Source organism: Arvicola amphibius, chromosome 12, assembly GCF_903992535.2.
Source record: "Arvicola amphibius chromosome 12, mArvAmp1.2, whole genome shotgun sequence".
Lineage (NCBI taxonomy): Eukaryota > Metazoa > Chordata > Mammalia > Rodentia > Cricetidae > Arvicola > Arvicola amphibius.
The window spans coordinates 20,005,196-20,022,083 of record NC_052058.2 but is presented as its reverse complement, the minus strand read 5'-3'; the positions used below and the strand labels follow the sequence as shown (position 1 = coordinate 20,022,083).

The window sequence follows — 16,888 nt, the reverse complement described above, 5'->3', positions numbered from 1 at the left end:
CTGGACCTCCACATTCTCAGCCATGTGTACACGTACCCTAATGCATACACACACACACAAACACCTCACATGTACACACACACACACACACACACACACAATCACCACACATCAGTGTTTAGAGATGAAGACAAAGGAGCAATATGTACAAAGGGAAAGAAACAGCAAGTCAGAGAGAGAAGATATTGAGGAAAGTAATAGGGAGCAAATATAATCAAGGTACATAGGTATATATGTAGAGAAATGTCATAATTAAATCCATTAGTTTTATGGCAGCTAAAATTTAAAGATCACAAGATGTTAAACTGACGACATGTGAAGTACAGATGCTTTGACTTTCCGTTTCTGATATTCTTTCAGTAATACTATGTTCTAATCAGTCATAGTGACAATCTTCAAAACAGATGAGGATTTTTTTGTTTTGGTTTTTGTTTGTTTTCAGCTTAGATGTAGAGATATCCTTATCAGTCCCCCACAGGCTGAACAACGTGGTGCTGTTGTAAGAAATCTATGACCAAAGTCTGCAGTCTCAAGTCCTGTCTCAGCTGCTGCTCTAAATGAACAAACCCCATATCCTCTGAGAACGACTTTTTAGTAGTGAGAACTTGCCTACCTCGATACCCACATGTGTGTCTCCAATGTGACTTTCACATCATAGAGTCGTTTTCTGATTAGTGTGTGCTGATTATATTAAGTAATAGCATTCATTGTAATGTTTCTGCATATGCATACAAAGTGCTTTTGAAGCAGGATAGAAAGACAAGGGAAGTCAAGGAGATGGGAGACAGGAAGAAACTCTTCATTCTAGGGTTTCATTTACATTTCCTGATCAGAGAGAATCAAAACTATCGAGACAACTGATATGATTCAAGACTGGAGCTGGGTGTGTGTGGTGTCCCATATTTACAATCCCAGCACTTGGGAGGTCAAGTTAGTAGCGCCAGAGTTCCAGGCCAGCCTAGCTATGGAGTGAGCCTAAGACCAGCCTGGGCTATATGGCACCATGTCTCCAAAAACAAACAAAACCAAGAAAATGATTGTTTATGGAGGGTATGGAGATGTTATTCAATGGTAGAGAGACACAGCACTATCAGCAAACACACACACACACACACAGAGAGAGAGAGAGAGAGAGAGAGAGAGAGAGAGAGAGAGAGAGAGAGATTGCCTACAGAGACAACATTTTCTTTCCCAAGAGATATTTCAAGCAGGGTGTTGAAAAAATAAAAACAAAACTATGCTAGCTTGGGAGCCATATTGTTGTGACCTTTGTATTTAATAGTATCAGGGTTGCTGTTCCACCCTTAAACCTAAACAATACCCCTCATGAAACTGTCTTACAACTTCATTTAGAAAAACAGAAATCTTAACCATGCATTGGTGGCACATGCCTTTAAGCCTTTAATCCCAGCACTCAGGAGGCAGAGGCAGGCAGATCTCAGACTTGGAGGCCAGCCTGGTCTACAAAGCAAGTTCCAGGACAGCCAGTGTTAGCCAGAGAAACCCTGTCTTCAAAACAAATCAAAAAACCAGAATTCTTTTTTTTAAAAAAAAAAGTCTTTCTACATTTTATTTAATGTGTGTTTTACATTTTACGATAAGAGAAATATATAATTTTAAGGGGTATATTATATTTATTGCTAAGATACCTATAAAATCTTCTCTCTCAAGCTCCAACACCCACCCCGTCTCCCTGCCCATCTTCCCCTGTCCTTCCCCCGTGTGGAAGCTTAACTCTAAAGCATCTGCTAGCTGCTAATAAATTAAATACTTAGCAAATTGGTCAGCTACTTCATTCTGACTTCTCCTGACATTTTTTTCTGTGTCTGTCTTGAGGGTGGGCTTTACCTTCCTGGAGGTCCCAGAGTGGGAAACCTACTTAGGCTTCAGGAGGCAGCCATGGTTACTCCCAGCGGTTACTGCTGCTGACAATGTGATCCTCTTCATCTCCATGGCTCTCCATTGTCCTCCCTACCTCCCTGTTCCTGCTCTCTAAGTTTCTCCTCTACTTTTTTGACCCTATAATAGATCTCTGTCAACTTTGAGCTGCCCTACAACTGCCACCTATTCTCCCACATTCAAAAAATGTGGGGGAAAAAAATCAGTATTTTCGCTGCTTCTTTTCTTTTAGCTCTTTTTTCCCCTCCCCTTGGTCTTCCAAACTTCTTGGGTACATCACAGAAGAAAATAGCAAAGAGATAAATAGGTCTAAATCAAAGATGTCCCAATAGAAAAAGGGCAAAAATCAAGATTCAAAGTACTGCAGCAATCAAAGAAGCAGAGAATTCTAGAGGCCCACAGGCAAATTGTGCTCTGTGTTTGGGGGCGGAGGGAGGCGTGTCTAGAAAAGAGGAGAGAGTAGTCTTATGAAAGAGGTGAAATAAAGGCTTTTCAGGCTCTCGGGATCCCTTGGAAACTGGGGTATTACCCTGGCACAGTTCTTAAAGCTGTGTTTTTCAAACTGTTTACTCAAAAAGGCCACTTAAGTTCAATAATCCACCTGCCCCGATGAACGCTTGTTTCAATGGCCACAGTTTGAGGAAGGCTAGGGAATCACTGTCTGATTTCCAACAAAGGAAGCCATTTTTCATTAATGCTACTTTTGTCGTATAAAAACCTGCTGTTTTTAAAAATACTAATGATGCTTTAAAACACTTAACAAAAACTATAAGTCATTGTCTTTAAAATAAAGACACAAATTCACGAATAAAAGTGTTTGTGTTCATCTAGGTCTGAAACTTAGGAAGTCCTGGTACTGGGCAAAGTGTGTCTGGATGGATTTCCTTGAGAAAGCGGCTCCCCTTTATAACATAATGTCTAATTTCCTGTGTTTGTACCGAGGGCATTTCTTTTCTTTTTCCTCTTTATATGAGACCACATTGTGACATGTTTAATATTGATGAGTTTGACCTCCTGGGAGTTATAATATATGCATCCCTTTTAAATACAAATGTTGTCTAATTTATATGATAAACACATAGAATTTTGGAGATTAGCATTTTAATCAGCTTTAATCTCAATATTTTCACTTTTCCCTACCTCTCTTTTCTCTGTCCAGAAAGGTCCCACAAATCCACTTTGGAAATGACAGCTATTTCCTGTTCGTGGAGATGTGTGTGCAACAGGCACAGAGCCTGGGGAAGCAGCACACTCACAAACCTAAGAGTGTGCAAAGCGATGATCAACGTTTTAAGAAACAGAACAGTACAACCATTCAACAAGTATTTGAACTGGGGCCACGCAGAAGTAGGCAGACTCGTTTGCGTGTGTGTGTGTGTGTGGGGGGGTGCTGTAAGTGTGGTGTGTATGTGTTTGTGGTGTCTGTGTGTTCCTTCCTGATATTATGGCACTTCTGACCTGAAATTGGGCTTTAGATTTTCTCTCGTGTCAATTTTTTTTTTCATTGCTGGTCTACGAGCTTTGAAGTTTCGTGTAAATGTTCCAACACGCCAGTTCTTGAAAAGAGGTCAACATTTTTTTTTTTTCAAAGTGGGGATTAAGAACCCAGAGATAACCTAATAGGAATATCCTAAATTCCATGCTAGTTTGGGCTACATAGACACAGCTTTCGGGAACCCCCATCTCCTAATTACCAAATCCTAGAGATAGAAACGTTTTTTTTTTTCCTGCTTCGTTGCAGGAGGAGCCAAAGGGGGCACTGAGGGGGCGGCGGCGGTGGGCGGGGAGCCAGGCCAAGGCTTGAGTCCTGTGCAGCCATTGGTGGGGAGTGCGAGCTGAACTGAGCATGTTCGCGCCCGCCAGCCAGGGCCGCAACCACAGCCGCAGGGACGGCAGCCGGGAGAGCCACCGCGCATTATGCAAAGCGGCAGCAGATGTGAGCGGGGCCAGCTGGGCGCTCCTCGGCCTCCCCTCCCAACGGCCGGCCCAGCTGCCTGAATTGTCCCCGACACTCCCCTGGCCCTGGCCAGGGCCGACATGGCCTGAGGACCCCCAGGCGCGGCGGCGCAGCAGCGGGGTTGAAACATGGGGAACCAGGATGGGAAGCTGAAGAGGAGCGCAGGTGATGCCTCCCACGAAGGCAGCGGCGGCGGAGCGGAGGATGCCGCGGGGCCCAGGGATGCGGAAACCACAAAGAAGGCGAGCGGGAGCAAAAAGGCGCTCGGCAAGCACGGCAAGGGGGGAGGGGGCGGCGGGGAGAGCAGCAAGAAGAAGAGCAAGTCGGATTCTAGAGCCTCGGTGTTTTCCAACCTGCGAATCAGAAAGAACCTGACCAAGGGGAAAGGTGCCGGCGACTCGCGGGAGGATGTGCTGGACTCTCAGGCCCTGCCGATCGGGGAGCTGGACAGCGCTCACTCCATAGTCACCAAGACCCCGGACCTCAGCCTCTCTGCTGAGGAGACGGGCCTATCGGATACCGAATGTGCCGACCCTTTCGAGGTGATCCATCCAGGTGGTCCTAGGCCTGCCGAGGCTGGGGTAGGGATCCAGGCGCCTGCGGGGGATTTGGAAACTGCGGCAGGAGCCCAAGATGGACAAAGGACCAGTTCTGGTTCGGACACGGACATCTATAGCTTCCACTCCGCTACGGAGCAGGAGGATTTGCTCTCAGACATCCAGCAGGCAATTCGCCTGCAGCAACAGCAGCAGCAGCAACAGCAGCAGAAACTGCTGCTCCAGGACTCCGAGGAGCCTGCAGCGCCCCCCACTGCCATCTCCCCTCAACCTGGGGCCTTTCTGGGCCTGGACCAGTTCTTGCTGGGACCTAGTAGCGAGGCTGGAAAGGACGCGGATCAGACACAATCGGTGAGACCCGACTTGCCTGAGACCACCAAGTCCCCGGTGACTGAGCATCCTCCGTCCTCTGGAGGCCACTTGGCCTCTGAGACTCCAGGCTACGCGACCGCCCACTCCGCAGGCACAGACTCTCTTTCATCTCCAGCCTTCACATTTCCTGAACCTGAGTCAAGGGAGGGCGCAACCGGAGCCCCAGCGCCCGAAGCTGGGGACACAGATGAGGAGTGCGAGGAGGATGCTTTTGAGGATGCTCCCCGAGGCTCTCCAGAGCAGGAATGGGTTCCAGAGGAGGGAGAATCTTCACAGAGGCCGGAGGAAGAGCCGGAGGAGGGGATGCGAGGGCCCAGTGTCTCGGCAGTAGCTTCTTTGCCTGGCAGCCCTGCGCCCAGCCCACGATGTTTCAAACCTTACCCACTCATCACCCCCTGCTACATCAAGACCACCACTCGGCAGCTCAGCTCGCCCAATCACTCCCCGTCCCAGTCCCCCAACCAGAGTCCTAGGATCAAGAAGCGACCGGAGCCTTCCGTGAGTCGGAGCCCCAGAACTGCCTTGGCCTCTGCTGCGGCCCCGGCAAAGAAGCACCGGTTGGAAGGCAGCCTCACCGGCGGCCTTAGCCGCTCAGCCGACTGGACCGAGGAGCTAGGCGTCCGTACGCCGGGGGCAGGGGGCTCTGTGCACCTGCTGGGGCGCGGGGCTACTGCGGATGAGAGTGGTGGCGGGTCCCCTGTGCTGACCGCCAAAGCACCTGGGGCTGCAGCGACAGCTGATGGCTTTCAGAATGTGTTCACAGGTGAGCACGCCTGCCACGTATCTCTGGTGGCAGGTAGTCTGCCAATCAGGGCCTTCCTTTGCAACCCCGCCCCTCCACGTTCTGAAAGGCCCGACCTGCTCTTTGGAGATCCTTTGCCACCAGACACGTCTCCTGGGTGAAAAACCTTGGGTGTGCTTAGTTTTCTATTCTTTTTCAGAGTAGTAAAAAAAAAAAAAATTTAGCTGTCTGTCATACATCATCTAAAGAGAGGATTGTTAGGCTCATTCCCCCCCCCCCCAGATTTCCTCTAGGCAATATTAACCCCTTTTGTGCCTTGTTACCTCTGCTGTCCTTCATGTCATTTTTTCCCATTCCATATTTTCACAGTTTTAAAAGAATAGAACTGTGCATAGACATTCTCAAGGATTTATATTGCAGGCACACAACATTTGTTTACATTCTAAAAGTTATGTCTGACAACCTCTATCCTATAGCTTCTATCCTGTAGTGACCTGGGTACCACACAAGTACTTTGTGACGTTAAGTGATTACCCTGCTTGCTAATGCAAGCAAGTTTGATATATACTCTTAGAAAATGAATAAATAATAGACCATTAGTAATCTGTTATTTATTTATGATTCTAAGGATTGAAAGGATTGCCTTTTGCTTACTATGCAAGTACTGTACTACTGAGCTGTGTCCTCAGACTTTTGAGATAGTTTTTGTTTTGGTAAAGGATCTCACTAAGTTGCCAAGGCAGGCCTTGAGCTTCTCTTGCTCAGCCTCCCATAGCTAGGATGTATTGATGTCATTCTGTTTTGTCAGTGAGAGCAGGCTGGAATGTGGAAATATTGAAGACAGGGAGCTGAAAGCATAGGAATCCCACTGATGCTATCTTTCCCTAGCCATGTGGTCGGCGGACTTGCCATCCTAGACCACAATCAGGCCTAGCTTCCTGGGCTAAAACTCAAGTAGTAGAAAAATTCACTGCTAATGTCTGTTGCCTTCCTGTTTACTCAACATACTGATTATTGAAAAAACAATATTCAAATATGAAAACCAGGAAAAAAAGCAGCATTTTATGCCAGTGTTTGTTGGGTTTCAGATAAATACATGGATATTTAAAAATTTTAAATGCAATTTAAAATTTGTTTCGTTCTGTTATTGTAATAAATAGGCTATCAGTTGGATTTGTAACAAGTGCCCATCACCTCAGCATTTGACAGGCAGGGGTAGGAGGATGGAGGTTAGTTGAGTTCTTATTGGCTGGAGGCTGTAGTAGCTACTTTCTTAAACACATTCATTTTATTTTATTACTTTTATGTGCGTGTTTGCTTTGCCTGCATGTGTGTCTATGCACCATGTCTGTGCAAGGCCTGAACAAAACAAAATAGGGCATCAGATACCCAGGGAATGTAGCTCAGGTCCTCTGGAAGAGAAGCCTGTGCTCTTAATCTCTGAACCAATCTTCTAAACCAAAAAGTTCATGTTTAGTTCACTGTTGTGATAACCTTTATTTTGATTTTGTAGAATCGTAAAGCAGCCCTTGTTCGCTTTAGAGACTATTTCCATTTTCTTTCCTCCATGTTCTTTCCTGTGAAGATTTGCTGATAGCAGAAGTTTGAAGTCATGGTTCTGTTTGATGTAATGTAAGATAAAATTAAAACATTCAAGAACTAAAGTTGATATTTTTATGGATGGTGATTGAAAGGTTTTTGGATAATGGCCTTGCTGTTTGGATTTTGGTTTTTGAGAGAGGGTCTCATGTATCTCAGCCTGGTTTCTAACTTCCTGTGAGCTGGAGGAGGGCCTTGAATGCCCCACTCTCCTGCTTCTGCTTCCCACTGCTGGGAGTTCAAGCTTATGCTATCAAATCCGGATCTTACTTAGTAACTTGTGTGTGTGAGCTTATTTTATTTTGTGCTGATTTTAGTAACTTCCACTTGTTAGACAAACACTTTAACAGTGAGCTACAGCCTTGCACACTGACTACTGAATCATGGCACTGGCTTCCCAAACTTTTCTAAGTGGAAGGGAGATACTGAGATGAGAGCCTGGGGTTCAGCTCTGTGGGAAAGCAGTTGCCTAGGATGTGCAATGGTCCAGGCTTTGGTTCCAGTACTGAAAATACCATCTATCCACCTATTATCCATCCATCCGTCTGTCTGTCTGTCTAATATCTATCATCTATCCAGCAATCACACAGGTGAAAGGCAACTCCCCAGAGTTTATCAAGTCTTAAAGCAGAAAGTGAGGCAATAGAACCTGTTAAAGGAGCATTGAACAAATTCCCGACAGATCATAATACCTTAAATATATTGAAGCTTTATCTCCCTTTTGCCAAAAGTGTTCTTAAGTCTTGGGCATCCCATAATTTTGCTAGTAATTTTAAATTTAAAATGTGCAACTCTTGAAGGTACTGCTTGGTAACATGAGAGCTTTGTTGGTTTCTTCTGGCAGATTTTTGTTATTGTGCACAGGAAAAGTACAGCCAGTCACTCTTTTTTTTTTTTTTTTTTTTTTTTTTTTTTTTTTTTTTTTTTTTGGTTTTTCGAGACAGGGTTTCTCTGCAGCTTTTTTAGAGCCTGTCCTGGAACTAGCTCTTGTAGACCAGGCTGGCCTCGAACTCACAGAGATCCGCCTGCCTCTGCCTCCCGATTGCTGGGATTAAAGGTGTGCGCCACCGCCGCCCGGCCAGCCAATCACTCTTGTGTGGCAGTCATCAGCCTGGTGTTAGGGGGTCGGGAATGGCTGTCACTGGCCAGCAGGTAGAATTTTGTGAAGCAGCTTCTTCAATATATTTCTTTCATTCACTCTGTTGCAGAGAAAAAGAACACAGTGAGTGGATTTAACTTAACTCTCTCAAGGGCATACTGTGTGATTCACTCCAAGGAAAATGGAGAGGAGGACACTGGCCACTGAGTCACCTTTTCTTGTTACTAGTGCTTGTGTGTTTGGCACTAGACGACAGCTTCTAGAACAGGAATCTTTGAAAAGTTGTTACTGGATCTAATGCCTTCACAGACAAGCTATTTCTGGTTTCTGTTAGCAGTGGTTGACGATCTGACTGTCCTTGGGATAAATGGGGGATAAATTTTAAAGGAGAGAAAGCCGAATTTCTTTTCTGAGACAGCTGTCACGGACACTTGTGCTGTCAGAGGGTCTTCAGGTTGACCCTTTCCTTGTCACCTGCCGCTTTCTGCCACTTTATAATCCTCTGCAGATCTGTCTGCACTTTGGAAATTACCTGGGACTGAGGGAGCGCCCTGGGAACACTCCGTAAAGAGTGTTGTCCTTAAGAAACGAGATTTTTTGGTCTTAGTGTAGAGTTATTTAGATGAATTAATTTCCAGCTGCCTTTGAGTCAGGAGAGCCTTGTATCTTTTTGTTTCGTCCAGCATTCCTTAGCTTTCCAGCTCTGGAGAAAGGAGCAGGCATTTCTCTCCTTTATTGCATTGCAGACTAGGGAAAATCGTTCAAGTGAAGAGAGCGCCATGCCCGGGATTGTGTCTCTGGTAGACATGAAAACACATAGCAATGAGGTGGTCTCATTTTAGCTGTGCAGAAATTGATGGCATTGCAGAGCATTTCATTTCGAGAATTTCATAATTAATTTATTTGAAATGTATCTTCTTTCAGTATTTAGTAGGAAGGATTTGAGAGGTTCCTTTTTGAAAAGTGGTCTTGGTGTCAAACTCAGGGCCTCTTTGATGCTCAGCAATGGCTTTATAACTGAATTAGTTTCCTAGCCTAGCAATAGGGTGCAGTTAATTAAAGTTTGGACATCTAATATATTGAATTTGTGATGCTAAATCACTTTTGATAGAAATCTTTCCAGTCAATTATGTGCTTAATCTGTCTCCCTTTTGAATACATGCAATGAAAATTCCATCTGTTTTAAAAAGGCTTGCTGTCATCGTCAGGCACATCATTGTCTTTTGGAAGTGCTGGTGTTGGCCTGAGGAGCAGTTTAAATGTGTGCACCAGAGGCCACGGTCTTCTGTAGCTTGAGATTTTGTATCTGTGTAGTTTCTTGACTTCTCCTTGGATATTACTTCTTTTATTCTTTAGCGCTATTTTTATTTGCTTTCCCAGTCTTCCAAATTCCTTAAATTTTTTATAATTGATTCTAAAAATCCTACAATTATGATGCTATCTATATTTCTCGTGCTTCCTCTGTATGTCAGGCTCTGGGATAGTGCATTATGTAAGTATATGTAGTCTTTGCCACAGTTTATAGTATTGCTATGCCTAGTCACTTTTTCTATGAGCAACCAAAGATCAGACAAGTCAGAGAAGCTGACTAAGAGCATTGAGCAAGTAATACTCTTCAGGGTATGCCCTTAAAAAACAAACCAGTCATTAGTGTGTAGAGAACAAAGCCAAGCAGATCACTGAGCTTCTGAAGGGCTAATTGACGAAAGACTAATTGGCAAAGTGCTTGAAATCTGTGACTCCCATTTTGGCTTTTTTTTTTTTTTTAAGATTTATTTATTTATTATGTATACAACATTCTGCTTCCATGTATGCCCGCCCGCCAGAAGAGGGCGCCAGATCTCATTACAGATGGTTGTGAGCCACCATGTGGTTGCTGGGAATTGAACTCAGGACCTTTGGAAGAGCAGGCGGTGCTCTAAACGACTGAGCCATCTCTCCAGCCCCCCCATTTTGGCTTTTTAAAGGGTTACCTTATTTGCTGTTTTAGTAGAAAGAATGGGCCCCTCTGTGAGTGTGTATTTTCTCACAGTACACTATCTCGTGTACCTAGCTTTGAATCCACTAGTAAGGGAGGCTAGCCTTGAACTCCTGGTCTTCCTGTTTCCCAAGTGTTGCAGATGCAGACGTGTGCCACCACACCTGGCTCTACCCTTGGCTTCAATACACAGCTTTTAAAGGAATCATATTGAAAATTTTACAGCCCAAGCAGTCTGGTAGCAGTAGCTCATGATAGAATACAGTTAGTGGCTGACATAAATGAAGAAGATATATTGTTGTTGGGCTGGGTAAGGAAGCACACTGCTTTAATGCCAGCACTTGGGAAGCAAGGGGGGCAGATCACCCCTAGTCCAATGCCAGTCGATGCAAAACCCAAACCACCCTCCCCCCCCAAGTGAAGAAAGACAATGATGTCATTTCTCTGAACAAGCAAACAGGGGTGCTGGATATTGTTGTATCGGGTTCCAAACACTAGAAAGAATTTGCCAAGAGAACCTGTGACTAAGAACATTGCTCTTAAGTCATTTTAGCCTCGTCTGAAAGGTTCTTTAGAACCGTGGCTTGGATCAAAGTTAAATGCCCTAAAGCTTCAGTGATACGTTGAATGACTGACTGCCTTATGCCCTGAATTTTGGCTTGGTTTTAAATCCATCTAAGCACCTGGCTCTTCGCCATGTGCATTTGAGCTAGAACAGGTGCCTTGAGTGTGCTCCCTTCGGGTTCTATTCAAAAGTTGCTGCAACTGTGTGGGGGTGAGGGTTTTAGAAACACTGCTATCCTGCCTATTTGCTTCCTAGCTTTCTTCTTTAGCTAAATGACTCTCGAGTGACTCTTCCTCATATATATGAAGATGGAGACACAGTTCCACACTGAGAACGTTATGAGTCAACGACATAATGTAATACAGTCCCCACCACAGTGCCTGGCAAAGAGCAGGTGTTTAATTGGTGTTAATTGATTACCTTGACTGACTTTTTTTTTTTTTTAAATAAGTTTCATTGTTCAATGTGGACAGAGCCAAATGTGTGAAAACAGAACCAAAAAGCTCTGAAATTATTATGAAGACTTGGCAGGATATAATTTGTCTAGCTGCGCCTTGAGCGGCGAGAGTGCCATGGGCTGAGCAGGGGCTGCAGGGGAGTGGGAGTGCAGATTGAACAAGGCAGATCACCAAGGCACTGCTCGTTACTCCAGTTCTGATCCGCTCCTGTACCAGGGGTCTAATCAGGCCTGTGTCTGCCTCCCTCTTGAGTAGACCAGAGGCCCCATCTCAACAGGTTCAACAGCCTTCCAGCAGCAGCTCCCCTCTCCAGGTGGCCAGAGGGGAATTCCAGACCAGTGTTGTTTCCCGGGACATTGACACAGATGCCAAGTTTATTGGTGCTGGGGCTGCCACAGTTGGTGTGGCTGGATCCGGGGCTGGCATCGGAACAGTGTTTGGTAGCTTGATTATTGGCTATGCCAGGAACCCATCTCTCAAGCAACAGCTCTTCTCCTATGCCATTCTGGGCTTTGCCCTGTCTGAGGCCATGGGGCTCTTCTGTTTGATGGTCGCCTTCCTCATCCTCTTCGCCATGTGAGGCTCCATGGGGTCACCCAGCCGTCCCTGCTGCTTCGACTCCATGCCGGTCCTGGTGCTGGAGTGTGTTAAGCTTTACCATTAAACAACAACGTTTCTCTAAAAAAAGAAAAAAAAATGTCTAGCTACGTAATGAAAGTATTTCTTAAAAATAGTTTATTTGTGCATCATGTTTCCTATTTCTTTTTTTCTCTCTATTATAAGCATTTTTATCACTTCATGTTTCTGGAGGCCCAGATAAGGATGATGTTGGTTATTGGGGAGGGGTGGGGTGAGTGTTATTTACTAAAGGAGGTGTGGGGGCCCAGCGTGGTGGCTTAGACCTGTAATCAGGAAATGGAAGCAGGAAGATTGTCACAAGTTCAAAGCCTGTCTGAGCCATGTAATCAGTTCCAGGATAACATGGGCTATGTGTGAGACAGACTCTATGAAAAACTCCAAAGCAATGACAAGAACAGGGTAAAGGGATGGGGTCAGGCAGTTGACACCCTGTTCAGTGATTCTGTCCTATGCACTATCAGCTGGCACCCTGTTCAGTGATTCTGTCCTGTGCACTATCAGCCATCAACCATCTGAGTTTTCAGCCTTCCCCTTCCTTGATTCCCTCATAAAATAGTGACTGAGACAGCTAATATATTTGCTGTTCCATGAACATGAGTTTCCTTTCCCAGACCTTAGGCCTCTGTCCTGCAGTCTGATCTTCCTAGAAGCATAGCCCCTTGCCCAGAAGCATCTGAAAATGGCCTAGTGAAAGCCACGTCCTCTGAGGCCTGTCAGCTAGCCCAGGCTTGCTCCAGATCACGGTCTACACATCTGCTCTGCATCACATTGTTCTCTGTGTTCAGGATTTTAGTCTTCTTTCTTGCCTTGCCTGCCAGATGCCATCCATCCATCACCTACTTTTTCTTTCTGTCTGTCCACTCATGTCTATTGTGTGTCTTGCTGGGTGCCAATCTCATAAACACTGAGTATGTGAGTTCTTGGTAAATTCTTGTCCACAAAGTTTTTCTGGGGGCCAGTGCAAAAATGTTGGGAATGTTCAGGCTTCCTGCTGTCAGCTACAACCTGTTGAATTTTTTTTTTTTTTTTTTTTTTTTTTTTTTTTGGTTTTTCGAGACAGGGTTTCTCTGCAGCTTTTTTAGAGCCTGTCCTGGAACTAGCTCTTGTAGACCAGGTTGGCCTCGAACTCACAGAGATCCGCCTGCCTCTGCCTCCCGAGTGCTGGGATTAAAGGCGTGCGCCACCACCGCCCGGCATTCTCAACCTGTTGAATTTAAACCTGCGAACTGCCAGTCTTTTTGGTCAATTGATTGAAATTAGCTCTAGTCACTGAAGTAAAGATAGCATAATAGTTTTCAGAACTGTTAAGAATGCACACTATCTGTGCTTGATTGCACTGGTTCAATTTGAGATGGTAACCACAGTACAGAAAATTAGATGTCCATGTATGTGTATACTAATGTATGTACACACACACTTTAATATAATAATTTTAATTTAATATTTAGTGTGTGTGTACACACAAACAGTCACTCTGTGTCTCACATGTAGAGGTGGGGACAACTTCCGGAGTCTTCTCTTGGATCAAACTCAGGGCTTTCGCTTGGCAGCAAGCATCTTTACCTATTGACCCATCTTGCTAGCTCTATACATATGCTCTTAACGTACATATATTTTTGAATGGGGCTCTGAGAGTCAGATCTAGAGCCTTATGTATGCTGAGCATGCCCTCTACCTTCTCTCTCTGAATTCTACCTCTAAGCTACATCTTCATCCTTCAGTATATCCTTAATGAGCAGTGGTTCTCAACCTTGCTGATGCTGTGACCTTTTAATACCTTTTAATACACTATGGTTGTAGTGACATTCCATTCATAAAACTATTCTTGTTGCTACTTCATAACTGTGGTTTTGTTACTGTTATGAATCATAATGTAACTATCTGATATGCAGGATATCTGATGTGCAACCCCCGTCAAAGGGTGGTTTGACCCCCAAAGGGGTCACGACCACTAGTTGAGAACCACTGCTTAATGAAGAATGACTCAAAAGGTTTTAAGGCAAGGGAAATAGTTCAGAGGGTAAAGTGCTTGATATGCAAGCACCAGAAGCTGAATTTTACTCAAGGAATGGGCATGGAGATCCTTAGGTCAGTGAATCTAGCCTTGCACCAGGAAAGCCCTTAGTTCCAAAACATAAGGTGGTCAGTGCTTGTGCAATCACACCAGTTCTGAACTCTGGCCTCCGCACATGTGCACACACACTCACACCCACACCCATGTGTACTCCATCCCACAAAGTAAAGGAAATAGGTAAAAATTTTACTTTCCTCCATTCTTACTTTTGTATTAGAAGTAGGAGTGGAATTCAGCATTAAGGATCATTAAGGAGAAATAAAGTTTGTCTGTGACTTAAAATTTTGCCAAATATACAAACTTTATACTGCGCTTTACTTTTATTTAGTTTTTACTTATGTTTATGTGTGTATCTGCATGTGTGTATCTGTGTGTATGAAGGCCAGAAGAGAATGTTGGAGCCTCGGGAGCTGGAGTTGTAGGCAGTTGTGAACTGACCAGTGTAGGTTCGGAGTGAACTTTGGTCCTCTGCAAGAGCAGCAAGCAGGGGCTGGAGAGATGGCTCAGTGGTTAAGAGCACCGCCTGCTCTTCCAAAGGTCCTGAGTTCAATTCCCAGCAACCGCATGGTGGCTCACAACCATCTGTAATGAGATCTGGCACCCTCTTCTGGCATGGAGGCAGAATATTGTATACATAATAAATAAATAAATAAATAAATAAATAAATAAATAAATAAATAAATAAATCTTTAAAAAAAAAAAAAGCAGCAAGCATTCTTCACCATTGAGACACCACTCCAGTCTTTACAAAGCCGGGCGGTGGTGGCGCACGCCTTTAATCCCAGCACTCGGGAGGCAGAGGCAGGCAGATCTCTGAGTTCGAGGCCAGCCTGGTCTACAAGAGCTAGTTCCAGGATAGGCTCTAGAAACTACAGGGAAACCCTGTCTCGAAAAAAAAAAAGACAACAAAAAAAGGTATTAAAATATAAACAATGGGGGCTGGAGAGATGGCTCAGCGGTTAAGAGCATTGCCTGTTCTTTCAAAGGTCCTGAGTTCAATTCCCAGGAACCACCAGCCATTTGTAATGAGGTCTGGTGCCCTTTTCTGGCCTACAGGCATACATGCAGAAAGAATATTGTATACATACTAAATAAATAAATAAATAAAATATAAACAATGGAAAATAAAATTTCTAATCAATTAGAATAATTCAAAGGAGTTATAACACTAAAATTGCAAGATCAAATAACATTTATTGGATGCCGCTAGAGGTAACAACCATGATAGACAGTTATTAATTATCCCTTTGTCATCTGTTTGTGTGGGCGAGGGAGAGAGAATTGATGACTTCCTCCTTGGCAGAGATTAGCTTGAAAGTGCCACCTGAGCAGGAGAATGTCTGCTGTTCCTCAGTGGGTCCATCAGGCTCCAGCATCCTATGGAATCACTGGAAACTTTGTTACTGTGTATGTTAGAACTGAGAAGGGTCCTCATGCTAGGAGATCCGTTTATGTCTGTAGAGGTGGCGAGAGTGTTGGTGTTTTGATTTAGGGAACATTGACTGACTTTTGTCTTTATATTTATGTGCATATGTGTGTCTGTATATGAGTGCTCAGAGAGGCCACCAAGAGGCATCAGATGCCCTGGAGCTGGACTTAGAGGCAGCATGAGCTGCCCCAACTGGTGCTAGGAAGTAAAGAACAGCAAGAGTTTTTAACTATGGAGTTGTCTCTCCAGAACCTTAAGATTTATGCCGGGGGAGGGATGCCATTATCCAGCACATTTGTTGGAGTCTGTGTTTTTGTGTATCAAGTTTAATAATTGTAATGTGGTAGATGAGCTTACTTTGTGAAACGTGAGAGAGTCATGTGTGTAGCGTGTAGCTTAAACCCATGTCTTTCCAACGTGGGCGTTTGCTCAACTTGCCAGACCTCTTAGATCCATTGCCAGCACTGTCGCTCATCCCCTGTTGAGTGGATTACAAGCTTTGCATCTTTCCCTGTTCTTTGAACTGCCCAACAAGAGGAGTGCCGTTAAGTCTTTACTTCAGTATACTTGGCATATTGGTTTCTGTTGTTTTATTTTTGCCTACTGAGAAAAGTGCTTATTCAACCATTTCATGGGTCTGTGGTATTCTATTTATAAGACAATATTGACATTAAAGTCCTTCCCCCAAGAAAGGATCTCACTATGTAGCCTTGGCTGGCCTGGAACTTATGTAGACTAGCCTGGTCTCAAACTCATAGAGATCCACCTGCCTCTGTCTGCTCCTATGCGGCATGCATCACTATGCCCGGCTTTGACATTAAAGTTCTGTAGAGAAAAAAAAAATACGTAGAAGACAAACACTCCTAGGTTTTTAAATTTTTTAATTGATTTTTAAACTAGTGTAGTGTAGTTTAGCCCATTAGAAAACAATGAACTATTATAAGATCCCGTGTATATGCAGCTGAGCACAGAGTGCAGGGTTTTGTAAGTAATAAGTCACTTCATTGCTAAGGTACAAGTTTTCTCTCTAAAAGAATAACAAATGGAGCAACAAAAAGATATTCTTTTGCAACTGATCCATAAATTTAGGAATTCTTCTTTTTCCCACAGACTAATCCATGCCCAGTTGGAGATGGTAAGTGATGTGAGCTCTCTGTGGGAGGTATTGTATTTTATAGCTGCCAAGATGTTCTAGAAGCCAATTATACCTTCCTGTCTGTGCAGTGCTACTTTGGTTAAATGGCTGTGAGGGTGGTAGATGGTTGTGAAAGCATCCTGCCTGCTTATTTTTAGATATTGAATTGGATATATTGCTATCCTGTTTTTAGAGATCAATTCAGACGTTTGTTGATTGTGTTGGGACTCGGTATTTTCTGGGGAGGCATAGATGGTACAGTAAGAGCTGTTATCATTTAGGAAGAGACTCATATTGCTAAATTGAAAATGTGGCAAATGTGAAGAACTTATCCTAGGAGGTTTCTATTCTTTGCTCTGATGTGTTTTCTGTTTTTAACCAGTAC

The 16,888-nt window shown here is 44.2% G+C and overlaps 2 protein-coding genes across 3 annotated transcripts in view; both read left to right on the top strand.

Moving 5' to 3' along the window:
• Nucleotides 1-3,984: 3,984 nt before the first annotated feature.
• Fmn2 (formin 2) overlaps nt 3,985-16,888 on the top strand; it is a 288,272-nt gene continuing 275,368 nt past the window's right edge. For both annotated transcript variants that reach the window (XM_038349911.1, XM_038349910.1), the window contains exon 1: nt 3,985-5,548. In XM_038349911.1, coding sequence (XP_038205839.1) covers nt 3,985-5,548 — 1,564 coding nt within the window. The remainder of the gene's footprint in view (nt 5,549-16,888) is intronic.
• On the top strand, nt 11,387-11,907 carry LOC119827952 (ATP synthase F(0) complex subunit C1, mitochondrial-like; the record flags this gene model as incomplete). Its single annotated transcript, XM_038349912.1, has 1 exon — nt 11,387-11,907. A coding segment is annotated over one exon (420 nt), but the record flags the coding sequence as incomplete, so codon positions are not given.